The sequence below is a fragment of the Rhododendron vialii genome, chromosome 9a (assembly GCF_030253575.1).
Source record: "Rhododendron vialii isolate Sample 1 chromosome 9a, ASM3025357v1".
NCBI classification, from domain to species: domain Eukaryota; kingdom Viridiplantae; phylum Streptophyta; class Magnoliopsida; order Ericales; family Ericaceae; genus Rhododendron; species Rhododendron vialii.
Genome location: NC_080565.1, coordinates 466,291 through 484,217, shown reverse-complemented (window position 1 = coordinate 484,217; position 17,927 = coordinate 466,291). Strand labels below are relative to the sequence as shown.

The 17,927-nt window shown below is 39.8% G+C and overlaps 2 protein-coding genes across 5 annotated transcripts; one reads left to right on the top strand and one right to left on the bottom strand.

Annotated features, from left to right (window-relative positions):
• Window positions 1–1,511: 1,511 nt before the first annotated feature.
• On the bottom strand, window positions 1,512–11,711 carry LOC131301806 (thioredoxin-like fold domain-containing protein MRL7L, chloroplastic). Of its 4 annotated transcripts, XR_009191442.1 has the most exons (7): window positions 11,470–11,711; window positions 4,549–5,066; window positions 2,997–3,078; window positions 2,807–2,918; window positions 2,514–2,714; window positions 2,375–2,410; window positions 1,512–2,101 (listed from the first exon to the last, which is right to left on the bottom strand). XR_009191442.1 is itself a non-coding variant. In XM_058328250.1 (5 exons), the coding sequence occupies exons 1-5, from the start codon at window positions 11,668–11,670 to the stop codon at window positions 2,599–2,601; spliced, it is 1,029 nt and encodes a 342-aa protein (XP_058184233.1). In that variant the 5' UTR covers window positions 11,671–11,711; the 3' UTR covers window positions 2,276–2,598. The 4 variants fall into 4 exon arrangements, 1 of the variants encoding a protein (XP_058184233.1); XR_009191441.1 differs by having other exon boundaries at window positions 2,375–2,714; XR_009191440.1 differs by lacking the exon at window positions 2,375–2,410.
• Window positions 11,712–13,549: 1,838 nt separating this feature from the next.
• LOC131301805 (2-methylene-furan-3-one reductase-like) lies at window positions 13,550–15,578 on the top strand. Its single transcript, XM_058328249.1, has 4 exons — window positions 13,550–13,765; window positions 13,968–14,291; window positions 14,698–14,857; window positions 15,146–15,578. Exons 1-4 carry the CDS (start codon window positions 13,559–13,561, stop codon window positions 15,409–15,411), a joined length of 957 nt encoding a protein of 318 aa, XP_058184232.1. The 5' UTR covers window positions 13,550–13,558; the 3' UTR covers window positions 15,412–15,578.
• The last annotated feature ends 2,349 nt before the right edge of the window (window positions 15,579–17,927 follow it).

Below are 17,927 nucleotides of genomic sequence, written 5' to 3'. Positions count from 1 at the left end.
CATTGTGTAAACACACGTCCAACAAATGGGTTTTGTTCTTGCCGTAGCTGCGGTAGTGTGGTAATATTGCTCCGTCCCATCTCCATTCTCAGCCACATTTTCTATAATAATTTCCAGAATTTAGATGTAATTGTAACCCTACGCCTATGGTAAGAGTAGGATAGTCGTCGGATAGGATAGGCCACGGGATCCCATGCCGGTCAAATTATCTCGACAGGGATCCAATCTCAATGAGGATGTTCAACACCCGAGTCAGTCTACAACTAAATTGGGTTTGCTTTCTCTCTCTTTTTGGTCCTTAACATTTCATCAATTTTTGTCATTTTGGTAGTGTCTAAAAATGCGGTAAGCATACTAATATGCATTGAAATTGATTTGGATCTCTAGACTGCTAAAACATTCATTTAGCTCATCGGTTTTTGAAGGTATAGCAGGACCATTGTTTCAATATCGTTATGAGAGCAATCACTCTATGCATATACTGTCAAAGGTTGGATTTGTCTCCAACCATTCCCGTCCAAACCCCCAATAATTAGAGACTAGATGAAATCTGTTGTTGTGGTGCGTTTTTTGGGCATTTGATTGGTGCATTCCTGTACTGGGAATACTTGTCATCTAATCCAACAAAACCTCTCCGGAACAAACAGGGGGACTTATTCGCAAAAAACGTGTATGAAGTGGTCAGCTGAAGTGATATGGGAAGTAGTTATCTTCAATTTGGATTCTCTTTTCCAAATCCAACAACTCCGTTAGTTTGTGCACAGAAAAGTCATTCTGTGATGTGATGGACGGACGGAAGGACGGACCACTTATTCATTACTGTAATTCAACAACTTCATTATAGGAGTATCTCTTTTATTATTCATGTCCTCTACCAAAGCCTATTAGGCGACGGCCAACTTGTGCCTGGAGACATTGAGGTCAGGTTTGACGTCTGCATCTTTAGTCAGCCTAGCCCCATGGTCGAGGATAGAAAACTCTATGCTCCGCCCAGACCTTGCGCATTCTGTGTAACCTAAAGGAGCTGTCCCCCGGCTACCACAGATCAATTTATGCATGGACTAGCTAACGACTCCAACCACAAATGTGAAGCGAAGTCCAACATCGTTTGAGTACCAAAGAAATATGAAGTATGTAAGCATGAAGACTCTCTCACTTCTAATTTTTGAGGTTGAGTTCTACTAAGACCATGTAACAAGTATATATGGGAACAGGGATGCAATTGAATAATGAGCAAACAAATTGGGACGGGCACAATTTGTAGTTTGCTTAGTCTATGTTGCCATTTTTAGAAAATGAGCAAATATTTTAGGACAGTCCAAAATGAAATACTGAGCAAACAAATTCAGAAGGAGGGAGTATTTGTTATTGCTTTCCGTTCGGTAATCCCAAATGCTTAAGTTGTTAGGAAATGAGCCCAATGTATATCAAGCTATTCAACAATTTCACGTAACTATTTCAAAAGAATAATACTGAAAACAACCTACCCTTCAAGGAATGCCAAAAAAACGTTCTCAAAAGTTTGGAAATTTGCTTTCGCACAAAAAGGAGATGATGGTAGCTTCGACACTTCTCATTGCTCTTGTTTCCGTGAACAAGGAAAAAAAAGAAGGCAAAATGACAATCAACGGAACTACAACAATGAGAAAAACAAAAACCACATGGATTTTGCAAAAACAAAAAAAAAACCCCTCAGCTGAATTGCATTCAGCAGATAAAACTAAGCTGAAGAGCTTGAAATACCATTTTTTTAATGGAAGCACAGATTCAGCAACTAAATGGACAACTGCTCAGGAGGACAAGACTACCTCACTGTTGTTAAGCATGGAGAAGTCTTCGGTCAATGAGCACCCCGGAAAGTTAAGCAGAGGCACACTGGAAATCCATCAAACCAACCAAAAGGTTGACTAACCGTAGCTTCCGATTTCGGGTCACCCACAGTACCGGAAAATGCCTCTCTGTTCTCAAAAGGAAAGTAGAAGAAGAAAACAGTGGCATTGCCAATTGCTAGTTTGATGGCTTCAACCCTAACCAGCTATTTGCCTTCCACTTCCACTACCATAATGGTTTCCACTGTTCCGGTCTTCACAATAAGGGATTTCTGGGGAGCCAAAAGCAATGTCAGCATAGTTATGTTCTATTTTCCAACTTTTGTCACAATTTAAGAGGAATAAAGTTATGTTTGGTGACCATCTGTCAACTCTAGTTGGCTCAATTCAATAGGTGTAATATTCTATTGCCAAAATTCTAGGAATAAAAGCTAGACACCCCTAGAGAACTGGTAAAAGATCTCAATTTTCAATTCTACCATTTCATATCAGAGTTACACAAGGAAAGCAAATTAGCTTGACGTAGCTACACATTTTCCCTATACCTTACATGTAAGATGAAATTTCAAACATCAATTGACCTGCGGAGGAGCAACATCACCGTAAAGAAAACATCGTTTACCCATTTCATTTCAGAGATTAATTAAAAAAAATTGCCTTTCAAAAAAAAAAGATATTGCTTACCCAGAAACTCTCATTACTGATCCATTGTTCGTAGGTATATGCAGATATGTAAAACTTTTCAGCTCTAATACTGCTCGCTGTTGACTTAAACAGTAGGGATAAGTTCTTCACTCTTCTCAATGGTATTCAAACAAGGTGGCTTGGCTGCTCCGTAATAGAAGAAAGCCATTATTTTTGACAACTCGTCTGCTGTACGAAGTGCTGAATAACAGAAGAAAATGTCGAGAATAATTCAATTTTTGATTCAAGAATGACGTAAACAATAAAGAGATACTGTTTGAGAGAATATTAACCTTTCTCCCGGTACAAGATCTTTCCAGCTTTAGTGAATATAAGTTCTGGGAATATAGAGACATGTAGAGCAGAGACCAAATCAAGCTCCACAACCGCATCTATTGCAACACACTGTATGGTATTTGCAGAGAAAGAAAATTATTAAGATGGGATGAGGGTAAAAAAAATAACACAATCAGCTGCACTTACTCGTGGCGATGGTAGGTGGCAGTTCCATATGATGTGTACAGCTTTCTCCAATTCATCCCGCACCGTTTCGTTTTCCTTTGGTCTGCGAAGATCATTCAAAATTATTATTTGCACGTATATAATAATGTAATCTATTGTTAATCCAACATGCATGCATGAAACGATCTATCAGAAAATCTTCAAGTATCAGCATAACTCCCAATTTCACAATGTGAAACCAACATTGAGAAACATCGTTAGTTAATTAACCCAAGCTTTCAGAAAAATTTAAGAAACCACAAGCTCAGTATCGGGCTTAACATAGAGAGAATCAGTTGTTGCTATAACGGTTTCCCAAAAAATTTCCAGTGGTCAAATCACCTAAAATATGGTAAACGGCACCAGACCTTTTTATGTGAGTTGCCCCAGTTTAGTCCGTTATTTGTTTGGCACAAGCATGTCCCAAGTGTATTATTTCTAACATAGGCACCCATACATTCTTTATATTGAAGGTTGTTTCATGTAAACCCTTCATAACTGTAGCTACAACATTCTGCAGCTAATTAAGAAGCCAATTACACATTTAGAGGGAGTTTGTTTCATATTGATAAAGGATTGTCCACAAATAACAAGTAGCATGAAAATTATTGGGCATTTCCATGATAACTTGCGTGCCACAATATAACTCAAGAACGATTTTCAAGAGTCGTCTTACCTTATAGCTAGCTGAAGATCACGTCAAATGCATGAAATTATCAATTTAGGAGGATCTCAGCTTTTAACTATCCCAATTGCCATAATTCATAACAAATAGCAGGCACTGCTAACATAATGCACTCGCAAATACACACGAACGCACACACATAATGGCATCTAGTATAATGGTTGAAAGGGAAAATGGAAGAACAAGATGACCATATCTCATCGTTTCAAATTCCTTCAGCAAATACGTTAGTATGGTTTTCAAGAGAATTGAAAAGTATATACCCCAAACCCACCCCTCCACCCCCAGTCCCTCCTTTTGGGTGCGTACTTTACGCCCAATTATGTTCTTAGTGGTGTGACTTTAGTGGTGGTGCTTGATTATGCACCCATGTGATGGTAGAAAGAGTTTTGCTGTGGGGCCACCAAAATATCAAAACCATTATGGGTTAAGAGCCACGGGATGTTTTGGTCGTGCCTCACAGTGGCGTTAGTTGAGGCCCATAGTGCTTCGTTTTGGTATAGCTGAAGTGTTCTAGGTTACGTCATGTGGTGTTGGTTACCAAATCAATGGCTCACATTCCCTTCTGTACATTGCAGTAATTATTACAGTACCGAAGATTATGTTGCTGCAACTCTAATGCAGGGCTTTAACCAGGCAAGGATAGGAAGCAAAAATCAAGGAGCATGGATTAAAGACTGCTGCACAGCTTAGCAGTTTACATTAACAAAAAAATGAGGTTTATTTAATCACTCAAAAACTTAGAAAGTCAGAAATAAGATGCTGAACCAAAAAAAGAAAAGATCAAGTGGGACAAGGAAATGGAGGCAAAAGGAGAAGCGAGCTGAAAAGGAGCAACTGAAAACTAACCTTCTATAACGGTTATGCACAAGGATAATCAGTGGACTGATGTCCTTGAACACAGTCTCCTCCCATTCTTTGGCGGTAATGTCTTTGATTGGACGAATGTAATCATCATCTCTCCATACAATTTCATTTTCACTATCATCATTCTCATCATCATCCTTCTTGACATTCTTAATACTAATCTTGTCGAAGAATTGATCAAAGTTGAATCCATGGCCATCAGCATCTTCAGGCCAATCAGGGTCCTCTTCCTCCACAACAAGTGGGTAATCATCCAAAAGCTTTTGGATCTTTTTCCTCCTCTCGACGGGGTCTACCTCCCTTTTGACCTCTGGGTTCATATTAACCACTTCTCTAATCTTTCTCCTCCACTCTTCCCTCTCTTCCTCGTCCATAAAAGGCTCATCATCCTCCCCATCACTCTCACTAGATGCGTTTCCTCCCCTCTTCTCCTCTTCATCAGGCTCGAGTTCTTCAGCTACTCTAGAAGCTCTTAATTTGCTTAATCTATAACCACTAGCCTGCCTTTGACAAATCACAATCCAATTCTGTAAGAAATACATGTTGAGGATCCCAATGTAATATGAAAATGCTAACCCAGCCCGCTGAGATTCTGAGAAGTGTTTAGGTTGTAAAAAAAGTGTGTTGCAACAGCGAAAAGAGTATAGAAATATGTGGAAGTGCATCGTGATGGAGAAATGTGTTCTGAAGTTCTAACTTTTAGGCATTGTGTGGATCTTAACTACCAGTCCACCACCGAATGGGCAGTCGTTAGCATAACCCAAATAACAGTCAAGAGGAACCGATAACAGTGCTGTGCTAACAACCCCCCACATGCAGTGGTTAGATTGGGAATAAAGGCAAAACAATCAGAATGGCAATCAGAGAAATCAGTTTGAGAAAGAGGCGATTCCTTTGGTTGAGAGAGAAAGTCTGATGGCGATTCCTTTGGTTCGATTCTTCCTCTCTCTTCGGTAATTCCTTTCCTCTTTGATTCGGCTCTTTTGTGGTGTCTTATGATGGATCTTACGTCTGAATTTCCTACTCTTAGTTCTGTTGTTCAGTCTGGTAACCCTAGTTCTCGAAATCTTATTTTGTGTGCTGGTCATGTCCCTGTGCGTACTAGTCCTCGATCTCCTACAGCTACTTTCCCTTCTGCGGTTAACCTAATTGATGAATTGGAGCAAATTACTGTTCCTTCTGTTGCTCATTTGGCAATTGACGAAACTGATGACCCGGCTACAATCAAATCACTGAGTGCAGAGATCCTTGCGCTTAAGCAGCAGTTGAGCTCTAAGGATGAGGTTATTCACTCTATGGGGAATTATCAGGGTAAGGCTACTGAGCAACCAAAGTGGAGTTCAGTGGCGGCTCAATCTTCTTCTGGTGAGTCGCCTATGAATCTGAGTTACTTTCCCCCTGTAGTTACTGCAGAAAAACCAGTCGTATACCTTCTTCCTTCTGTTGAGGCTAAGGGATGTCAACAGTGGGCTGATTGTGTTGTGGGATAAGAAAGTGCACTTTAAACTGGTGAAAGATATTGTTACCAATATTTGGAGAAAATTTGGTACCTATGAAGTTCTTTCAAACGATAGGGGTTTCTATTTTTTCAAGTTCTCTCATGGTGATGCTATTAGGAAGCTAATAGAGGCTGGGCCATGGCTCATTGCTGGGAAACTTATGATTCTCAAGCCTTGGCGACCACAGATGTCCTTGGAGAAAGAGCAACTGTCTAAAATTCCTATTTGGGTACAGTTTTCCACCATTCCTCTTGAATTCTGGAATGAAGAAGGGTTGAGTCGTATTGCTAGTGCGATTGGTGTCCCTCTTTATGCCGATGATATGACGGAGAATTGTCAGAGGCTCAGTTTTGCAAGAATTTGTGTAGAGGTTGATGTAAGTACTGAATTGTTGGATTCAGTGGAAGTGGTAAATGCTGCTGGGGTTAGCTGTGAAATCCCTGTGAAGTATTCCTGGAAACCTACAAAATGCTCTTTTTGTAAGGTTTTTGGTCACTCGGATGCAAGATGCTCTAAGAAGGCTGCAGAGGTTGTTCTTAATAGTACTCCAATTGTTTCTGAACCTAGTGGCCCTGAGGTTGGTAGCACAGGTGCAGTCGCTATGGTAGTTCTTGGGGGCGGTTCTAGTAAGAGTCCTCGTAATTCTTCTGGGATTCCTTGTTCTCCACAGCTTGTTATTAATGCTAACCCTTCAAGGGTGGGTCGGCCTAATGGGTTGGGGAGCCCTCTTAGGCCTTCTGGTATTCCTCGGATTGCTACGACTGTTAGCCATGCTAAAGTTTTGCCTTGCCTTCCTCAGACTGGAGGTGATCAGAAATCTACTTGACTTCAAATTTGTGATGATGCTGCCATTGAACAAGTGGTGAATCGGTATAGTAGGGGACCTGATTTGGTGGTGGATACCAAACCAGATACGCCAACTCTGGTGGAATCCTTTTTCCCTTCTGAGAATGATTTGGGAGGTATAGGGTTTATTACTAGTCCGTCTGCTAGTAATAGATTCTCTCCTCTTTCTGGAAAGGTGGAAGAAGCTACTGGTGCTACTTCTTCTTCAGTTGCTCCAGATGTGGAAGATAGTATGCCTGGTCGTGTAGATGATGTTCTTCCTTTGAATGGGAAAGCTGTAGCTCCTCCTTTGCCCAAGGGTTGTAGGGCTAAGGCTAGAGGGAAAGGTGGTAGTAAGAAGTCTTAACTTTCTTAATGTCTAAGATTGGTGTGTGGAATATAAGGGGCCTCAGTAACCCCTTAAAGCAAAAGGAGATTCTGTCCTTTATTAGAGGAAATAAGATTTCTCTGTTTGGTGTTGTCGAGGCTAAAGTCAGGCCTGGTAATTTAGCTAGTGTTACAGCTAGATGTTTTCCAAGTAATTGGAGTTGTGTTAATAATCTGCGTAACCTGTCAGTGGCTAGGATCATTGTAGGTTGGGATCCCCAGGTTTTTTTCTGTTTCTTTGGTGTTTTGCTCTGCCCAAATGGTTGTGTTAGCTGTTGAAGTGATTGCTGAGCACAAGATGTTCTATGCCTCTATTGTGTATGGGATGAACTTAGCTAGAGATAGAATTGGTCTGTGGTCTGCTTTGAGGGATCTATATTCTGCTCTGGGTGGCTCTGCATGGAATCTCATGGGTGATTTCAATGTAGTTCGAAGGCCAGATGAGAGGTTGGAGGGCTTTGATGAGGCTGCTGCTTCTGACTTCAATAGCTGCTTGGAGGATATTAGTATGCATTGAGATGATTACAAAAGGGTATTGGTTCACTTGGTCTAACAAGAGGAGTGGCCTGGGTGATAACAAAAGTAAGCTTGATAGAGCTTTAGTTAATGATGGGTGGACGGATCTGTTCAGGGATTCAGAAGTGGTTGGCTATGCTCCTGGGATATCTGATCATTGTGCTTTGGTCTTGACTATTGTTCACAATAAGTTTAAAGCTTGTCCTTTCAGATTCTTTAATTTTTGGATGAATGATAATAGGTTTCAAGATATCCTTCACTCTTCTAGGAACATTACTTGTGGCAGGAATCCAATGGAAAGGCTTAGTCAGAAGCTTAGGGGCCTTAAGCCTATTCTTAAGGCTTTTCATAAACAAAACTATAGTAACCTCAGTGGGAGAGTTCAGGCTGCTAGGATCAATCTATCTAAAATTCAGAGTTTGTGCCTTAGATTTGCTCATGATCAAGCTTTATGTGACCTTGAGAAGGATTTGGTTTGGCAATTTTATGCTCTTTCCAGTGCTGAAGAGGCCTATAAAAAGCAAAAGTCTAGGGTGAATTGGCTGGCTTTGGGGGATAAGAAAACAAAAAAATTTCATCAAAAAATGAATGCCCATAGAGTGAGGAACACTATTCTTATCTTGGTGAGTGTTCAAGGTGTTACACTAGATAACCCTGCTGATATTGAGGCGGAAATTCTTGGGTATTATAAGCACCTCTTGGGGTCTCTGTTTAGCCAAAAGAGAGATGCCTCTGAGACTCTTTCTGCTGCTATTCAGAAAAGGTTCCTTTGGAGTATAGGGAGGGTTTGATAGGGCCTGTCTCTGAAGGGGAAATTCTAAGTGCTCTTAAATCTATTCACCGTGATAAGGCCCCTGGGCCTGATGGGTTTAATTCTGCTTTCTTTCAAGATAATTGGAGCATTGTCAAGGAGGACTTTGTGGCAGGTATTCTCTTTTTCTTTGAATCTGGATTTATGCCTGTGGGATGGAATTCTACTGCTGTTACTCTAGTGCCTAAAGTTTCTGCTCCTCATTCTATTAAGGACTATAGACCTATAGCATGCCGTAATACTGTGTATAAATGTATTACCAAAGTTCTTGCCAACCGACTTCAAGCAGTTTTACCCAGTATCGTGGGGCCTTCTCAATCTGCCTTTATCAAAGGCAGATCAATTATGGACAATATCCTGTTAATGCAAGAGATTGTTAGGGGTTACCACAGGGATCAAGGGCCTCCTCGTTGTGCTATCAAGCTTGACATTACGAAAGCCTATGATAGTGTCGATTGGGATTTCCTTTTTTCAGTTATGAGGTATATGGAGTTCCCTGTACAATTCATTGACTGGGTCAGGGCTTGTGTTTCCACTCCTCGATTTTCTGTGGTGATTAATGGTGAGCTGAAAGGCTTTTTTCCAGGAAGGAGAGGATTGAGGCAAGGGGATCCTATTTCCCCTTACCTATTCTTGTTAGTCATGGAGGCTTTTTCTGCAATTCTGCTTTCTAGAATAGCTCAAGGGGGGTTCACTTATCATCCTAAATGTGCTGCCATCAACCTCTCCCATTTGGCCTTTGCTGATGATATGTTTATTGTTTGTGGGGCCTCTACTGCATCTTTTGAAGCTATAGACAGTGTGCTAAAGGAGTTCTATTTGTTTTCTGGGTTGCAACCTAATTTTGATAAGAGTGCTTGTTTCTTTGCTGGTGTTGGGGATAAGGTGAAGCAGGTTTTGAGGTCTATTTTGCAGATTCCAGAAGCTTCCCTTCCTGTCAAATACCTTGGGGTCCCTCTTATATCTACCAAATTGAGATATTCTGATTGTGTAGTGCTCAAAACCAGGATGCTGGCTAGAATTCAGTCTTGGTCTAATAGGTCTCTCTCTTTTGGTGGAAGGGCTCAATTAATCAGCTCAGTTTTGTTTAGTATTCAGGTATATTGGTCTTCAATTTTTATTCTTCCTTGCAAGCTTATGAAGGGAATTGAGAGCATGCTTAGTGCTTTCCTTTGGCAAGGAGTACAACTGAAATCCTTTGGAGCCAAATTGGCTTGGAGTACAGTGTGTATGCCTAAGAAAGAAGGTGGTTTAGGTTTTAAAAGGTTAAAAGATTGGAATAAGGCTTCTATGTTGAGGCACTTATGGGCTCTTTGCAAGAAGGAAGACATCCTTTGGGTTAAATGGTTTCATACGTATGTTATCAAACACAACTGTATTTGGTCTATGAACTTCCCTGGTGACTCTTCTTGGACAATGAGAAAGCTTTTTGGTCTAAAGAGAGTGGGTCATCAATATATCAAAGCTCAGATTGGGAATGGTGAGAATACTTTTTTGTGGCTGGATAATTGGCACAATCTTGGCCCTCTTTTGCTCAAATATGGTGATGGTGTGACTACTAATCTTGGTAGATCTCTTTATGCTAAGGTGAGTCCTATCATTCATAATGGCAGTTGGAGATGGCATAGAAGCAGGTCTACCATTGTTAGGAATATTGTTGCTAATACTGACCCTACTCTTTTACCTAATCCTGCAAATGAGTATTCCGTAATCTGGACCTTGTCTCCATCAGGGTGTTATTTTGCGAAGTCTACCTGGGAGGCTCTTAGATCTTCAGGTTCTGAGGTTGGATGGCATCATTTGGTTTGGCACAAGAAGCATGTTCCGAGGTGGTCTTTTATTCAATGGGTGACTATTCTTGGGAGGTTGAATACTCGAGACAGGTTAATGGATTGGGGGATTGTCCATGATAGTAGCTGTGTCTTATGTTTGGGGAGTGTTGAATCACATGCTCACTTGTTCTTCTCTTGCCATTTTTCCTCACGAGTTTGGTTAGGGATCAGAGCTAAGTTGGGTTCTTTAACTCATGATTGGTCTCTTGCTTCTGAGGTTTCTTGGGGTTCTCATTCTTGCAAAAATAAATCTGTATGGGCTTCTCTGTTCAAGCTTTGCCTAGCTGCTGCTATTTACTACATTTGGAGGGAGAGGAATTGACGCATCTTTCGACAGATTGGGCATAATCCTGAAATAGTGATGCACCAAATTCTGGAAGAAGTCAAGGCCTGTGCTAGCTCATGGCGGAATGTTGCCAGGACAGTGGATAACCTCCATACTTGTATGGACTGGGGGATCCCAGATTCTATTTTTTTGTAGTTTCAGTTTCCTTTGGGTGTTTCTAGGGTGGTCCTCTTGGTTTTCCTTTTGCCTAGATTTGTAGCCTAGGTTTGGGTGTTTTCTGTTTGCAGGTTTTCCCCTGCTTGTTTGGTGGGCTTCTGTCCCCTATATAAAATTGCTTGGTTCCAAAAAAATCAGAATGGCAATGCACATTTCACGAGATTTCATTCATTTTCACCTACCCCCATCAATATCCACAAATTAGTGCGCTAGTTTTCAGTCATACGTAGAGGTTTATCCACCGCTAGGGCTGCAAACCCGCCAAGCTGTTCGCGAGCAGCTTGAGGCTCATCGCTCATCTCATTATGACCTTGGCTCACCTCATCAGTGAACGAGTCGAGCTCAAGTTGTAAGCTCGTTTAGTAAATGAGCTGAGCTCGAGTTAGTTACAACACGTCTCGATTATAAAAAAGCTCGGCGTACAGGCTCTTTGTAATACAAGAACCGAGCTCGAACACCTCGATAGTAAACGAGCCGAGCTCGAACACGTCAAAGCTTGAAAAACTAGGAAAATAACACGAGGCGACGCACCTGGGCAGGAGATTTCAGAAACTTTGATGATGGACGAGTAAACCTCTCCATCCTCAAGGAAAGCAGCGCATGAGGAGTTTTCCTTGGTTTCTGATTGAACAGAGTGGAATTAGCAAAGGAATAACAAGGGAAGTTGTGGTTGAAAATGTTGTCTTTGAGAGGATTAACGAATAATCCTATCGTATGTTGCAGCAGCGCCATGTCTGCAAGAGCAAGGTTAAACCCTTTCTCTAAAAACCCCAGCCCCAGAAGGGCGATATTAATTTGGGTGAAGTGAAGTGCAAAAGTAACCCCATGGTTTGACACTGATTACAATTGAAGCACTGATCTTTTAGTTTGTTCAAATCAAACTCTGAACCTTCGAAAGATTACCATTTTCAGCCTTCTGTTCATGTCCATTGAGTCATTGGCACTAATAATGAAAGGACGACATATCTATCAATTCGCCCGCTGCTCAAGGGTAGGCTTGCTCCGTTGAGCTACCACATGCAATGCAATGCAAGCGTAGTTAAGTTCCGTTAAGATTTTTGGACTTTTTTCTTGTTTTGTCCTTATTCAATTTTTTTTTACATTTGTTAATTTTGCATCTAACTTTTGTGGATTATTGATTCGTCTCTCCTCAAGAAGCACCCAATAAATAAATAAATATGACTTTTACCCAAATAGCTTTTAAAATATCCAAGATAAAGCCAAAAAATTGAATTTTTAGATATAAGTCATTTTCGGCTCATTTCATCACGTGTTCGGACAAATAATTGTTGATTGGCGATCTTAGTAAAACACAAATAGAAACCACATGGGATTCATAATTGTTTCTCATACAATGAGGGGGTCTTTATCATTAAGACAAATCTCTGGGTGCCAGTGAAATTTACCCTTAAATTTATTTTGATTGAATCTTAGTTACGATATATCTGATATTCAGTTATTGTATCTTATTTGTTCACTTTATTTGCTTGTTTTGAATCTAAATGGAGACACACGTTGTGTCTAGATTCAATCACCACAAAATGAAGAAATATAACCACGAATTTAGAACATGCTTGGTTATCAAATATTATTTGCTTATTGACTTATTTATTTAATATTGAGTGTCTGAATCCAACCGATTGTCAAGATAAAAAAAAATACGTATGTAGTGAAATCATCAAATTGGCCATCACTATGTAACAACCTACGTATGCAATGATTCAAGCTACTTGTATTATTTGCTTATTTTGCACCATGAGATGAGACTCTACACAAGGAAAAGAAAAATAAGTGATAAACATTACTACAATTTTTCATGCACATAAACTAATACTATAATGAAAATAAATATAATTAACTTAAACTACTTTTTCCTAATTTTAAATCCATGGCCTCTTTGGTTTGTGCTTGCTTTTCTAATTTTGCTCAACCACGAACCAGGGCCCATTTAAGTGTAGCATCTTCTTTGTTTTTTGTTCCTACAAAAGGAAATTAAAGAACCATATATAAACCTAAACAACTATTTACTTTTCCTGATTAATTTTGGGAAATGATTTTGTCACTCTTTTTTTTTGTTAACGCTACTCCCCTACAAACGTATTTTTGGTGCAAAAATACAATTGCAGGGAGTGACGTTAACAAAAAAGAGAGTGACAAAATCAGCAGCCTTAATTTCACTCAAAACTTTTTATGAACGGAGTCCAAAGGAGTTGATAGCACCTCAGAAGTTTCAAATCAAAGACCTTAGAAGGAAGCAAACCCTGCTCCTAAATCTCAGACCATAACTAAGTAGGCCAACCCCTTAAGGTTTGGTTTATAAAATTTTACTCCTATTTGGCTACAATTAAACAAATAAGACAACAAAATATAGTATGTAATAACCATGACATACCCTCAGAAGATCACAACCCACGCATGCAATGACATTCTCTAGCTAGCTACGTGTATTTTGTATATAACAGCAAATCACTCAAACCCAATTCATTGACAAACTATAAATAGCTAGCCAGGCAGGTATGTTGATTACACCTTAGCCTGCCTTTTCAAATTTCAATCTCTGTTTTCAATTTTCTGGTAGCTAGCTTTGCTTAATTAGGCCTAATATTTAAGTGTCCCGGGCATGGAGATACCTACTCATATGAAGGCTTGGATGTATTACGAGTACGGAAGCTTCACCGATGTCCTGAAATTCGATGAGGCCAAAACAACTAGTGTGCCGCAGGTTAAAGATGACCAGGTACTCATCAAGGTTGTCGCCGTGGCGCTTAATCCGATCGATGCCAAAAGAATGACCGGGTTTTTCAAGCCCACAGATTCTCCTCTTCCTGTAAGTTTTCTCATCTCTCACAGTACTACTACTCCCCATGCATCTTTCTTTTGCATGCATGGTTTCAAGAATATTCATCGTATGATTGGACGTTTAAATGCGTAGTAGTCCCTGTCTAGGATCTTATTTATGGTCCAGTTTGGCCTTTCGTCAGCTCTTTTTAGACTCATAATAATAATGATCAGAATTGTTTCTTTGGCAGACTATCCCGGGGTACGATGTGGGCGGAGTGGTGGTTAAGGTGGGAGCGCAAGTGAAGCAGCTGAAAGTAGGAGATGAAGTATATGGGAACATAAACGAGAAACCTTTAAGAGACACCAAACAATTCGGATCGTTGGCAGAGTACACGGCAGTTGAAGAGAAGCTGTTGGCTCTGAAGCCCAAAAATCTGAGTTTTCCTGAAGCTGCTGGGCTTCCACTTGCCATTGAGACTGCTTATCAAGGCCTTGAAAGATGTGGGCCTTTACATGGTAAATCTGTTCTTGTTTTGGGAGGTGCTGGTGGGGTTGGATCTCTTGTCATTCAGGTAATTTCATGAGGTGCTAAATTTGTTTAAACTTCTTCATGCCACCATGTAATTTCATAATCTCGATCGAACATCATTTTGCCACCCAAAATGTTCTCTTTCTTGAATTATGAGTTGCTTTATTGTGGAGAACATCGCTTTTGTTTGCCGATGCTTCTTAATACAATATGGTAAGATAGCATTAAACTAAGCTCATGATCATGATCAACATCTTTTCAAAACCACAATTTATTTCTTATCTTTTTAAGGGAATTTTTTGTTTTTCGTCTTTTATCAACATATTGTGCGCTAGAAGCTAGAATTTCGTAAACTGATTGATTTAATTAGCACATCTAGAGTTTCTAGCTTGTGTATTCTTTTATCTTAATTGATTTAATCCCATAATGCATTGTTATTTTTTTCCTAGCTTGCAAAGCACGTGTTTGGGGCTTCTAGAGTAGCAGCTACATCCAGCTCTGGGAAACTAGAGTTTTTGAAGAGTTTGGGTGTTGATTTGGCCATTGACTACACCAAGGAGAACTTGGAAGACCTACCAGAGAAGTTTGATGTTGTATTTGATGGAATTGGTAAGATTCTAAATCTATTTCAATAACCCAGAACCAAACTTGGGCTGGGCCATGGACCGCCTCCGGTTTTAGGGCCCAACCCGAGCCCCTACTAAGAACCTCGGAATATATAATTATGTCTTCTTTCCCTAGCTCTACTTGTTTTAGACCAAGGGTTATCAGCAGGAATTGAACATAGAAATTCAGGTTTACAGTCGATCCTAGCTAGTACCAAAGTAAAGTTAACCGTGAATCTATTACGTTTTTCTTTTGATTTGCAAATTCAAGTTTCATGATTAATTAAAACAGGGCAGAGCAACAAGGCAGTGAAGGCGATGAAAGAAGGCGGGAATGTCGTGGGGATAATCGTTGAGGTCACCCCTCCTGCTTACCGAATGATTGTGACTTCAGATGGATCTGTTTTAGAAAAACTGAACCCTTTCTTGGAGAGCGGAAAGGTAAAGCCAATAGTTGACTCTAAGGGCCCGTTTCCATTCTCTCAAGTCGCTGAAGCTTTTGCTTATCTAAAAACTGGCAAAGCTATTGGAAAAGTCGTCATCTATCCAATTCCATAAAATGTGCTTGTAATAAGCCGTTTTCATGACTTTCAATTCCATTTGTGGCGTATGCGCTAAAAACTAGCTTAAATAAAGATGATTATCTAGATGCAAGAGAGTATCTGCTTTTGGCTTCAGCTTCGTAACAAATTAGTAGCTAATTTGTTGTTCAGCTTCAAATGGGATCACTTTCTTGTTGTACAGGGTGATCAGGATATGTATACTATAAAGTTTGACATTTTGTACAGCTTGTTGTAATCCGTTCTCAAGTAAATAAAATTTCTTTTATGTATAGTTTGATTAACTTGATTATTAAGTATTATAAGGGCAGTGATTATCAAGTTATTGTAAAACTAACATTCATTTATAGTGATCATATACATACACATAGGTGTGCGTGCATAAAAACCCCATATAAATTGAATTCCATCATATTCCTCCCGACTAAATCCTAAACACAATCCCTAACTAACCATAACCCTAACCCCATTACTATCCAACTAGACCCAAAACCCAATAATCCATCACCTCCCTTATCGTAGGCTTTCTCCAAATTAAAAAGTGAAGCACTTGACGTATAAAGTTCCATTCAAGCTTGTCGTAGGCTTTCTCCAAATCCAGTTTAATGATCATGTGTAGGGCTGTCCAAGAAAAACCGAGAACTGTGAAATCGGTTCGGACCAATTCGATTTGTGCTTTTTGGATTTTGTCCGTGGATTAATGGTTCGAACACGGATTTGAAAATTAAAAAACCGTGAGATACGGATTAGGATTAGATTTTCATTTCAAAACCGTGGATTTTGGTTCGGTTACTGGTTCTCAATTAATGAACCGTGGTTAGAACCGAACCGGACCGTTTAAAACTAAGATAAATATAGATATACATATGTGTGTGTAATTAAATATGTACTCGAATTTGGTAGGTTAATCTTTTCCTTACTAAACTTAATTTATTTAAAGATGAAATTTCATTTATTAGGAAAGCTTTTATTTTTTTCCTTCATTTCCTATTCCACGAAATTATCTTTCTATTTCTTTAATTTTATGAGTTCATATTTTATAAATAAGTGTTTGATGCTTATTGGATAGAACCGGAACCGGACTGGTCTTGCGGTTTGGTTCTGGTTAGGTTTCATGCATATATTGGTTAGGTTCTGGTTCCCAATTTTCTAGAACTGTTTGAAATGGTTCGGTTACTAATTTTCTAGAGAACCGGACCAATCCGAACCGTGTACACCCTTAGTAATAAGTAGATCATGCTTGACCAGAATTTGTGTATTTTGAACAATGCTTAGTTTTATTTTGTTGCTACCTTACTGCCTTTACCATGTTTATTGCCTTAATGCATTTACAATTTGGACAATGTTTATGAAAATTAGTGTTTGCATTTTTATTGAATATGATCATGGTAGTAGCATCATTTTATTTTTTTGAAGGGAATCCGTGGATAAAACCGGGACCGAACCGTGATTCACGGTTCGGAATCCGAACCAAACCGTGAGACTTTTGGATTAAGATTGGATTGCATTTTCTAAAAACCGTAAGATACGGATTAGGATTGGATTCATACAAATCCGATCCGATTCGGACCGTGGACAGCCCTAATCATGTGACCCGTAGAATCCTTTTGAACATTAAATCTGTTAATAATCTCTTGAATAATGATGACATTATCCGTGCCACAACGGCCGGGAAGAAAGCTAGCTCGATTGGAGGGGGCTGATGAGATCTCATTAAGAAAACGTCGGATGGGCCACACAAGAATTTTGGTGATCAATTTAAGAGTGGTGTTACAAAGAATAATTGGTCGAAGTTGACCAACCGATTCCGGGTTGTGGACTTTCGGGATGAGGCAGAAGTTGGTCGGGTATGATTAAAACCAGCAGGAATCAAATAATTAACAAAAACATCCGTCACAAATTTATGGAGGGAAGGGGCTACAATGTCCCAAGTTTTTTGGAAGAACCCAGGGTAAAACCCACCGGGACCGGGAGCTAGCCTTCCACGGTTTGAAAGTCCAAAGGACCTTCTTAATCTCATCCATGGAAGGGACCAAATAAAGCTCATGGTGACTAGACAACTCCAGAGACGGAAAAGTGAAAGGTAGAGTGATCGACGTCCTTGTGGAAAGGAGGGACTCTGTACGTGGTGAAAAGAGAATATTTAAGAGCATAAATTTTTGATGCCCTCCTCATCATACTTCCAAAAACCATTGGAATCTTTACGAGCATGAATTTTATTAGCACGAGGGTGACTAATGGTAGTCAAGTGGAAAAAGCGAGTATTGCAATCCCCATCGCAAAGCCAGTCAACCATGGACTTAAGAGTCCAAAACTCCTTTTCTAAAATCAACAGTTTATTGAAATCGGAAATAAGGGATTGCTCCAAGTCCGAGAGGAAACGGCTAGGTCTGAGGTCAAGAGCTTTTTGGATTCTCCGGAGGCGGGCAGTGATTTTTCTTTTCTTGCCAAAAATGTTACTAAAGTGTTCTTTTTTCCAAAGCATGACTTTCTCTGATTTTTTTTTTTTTTTTT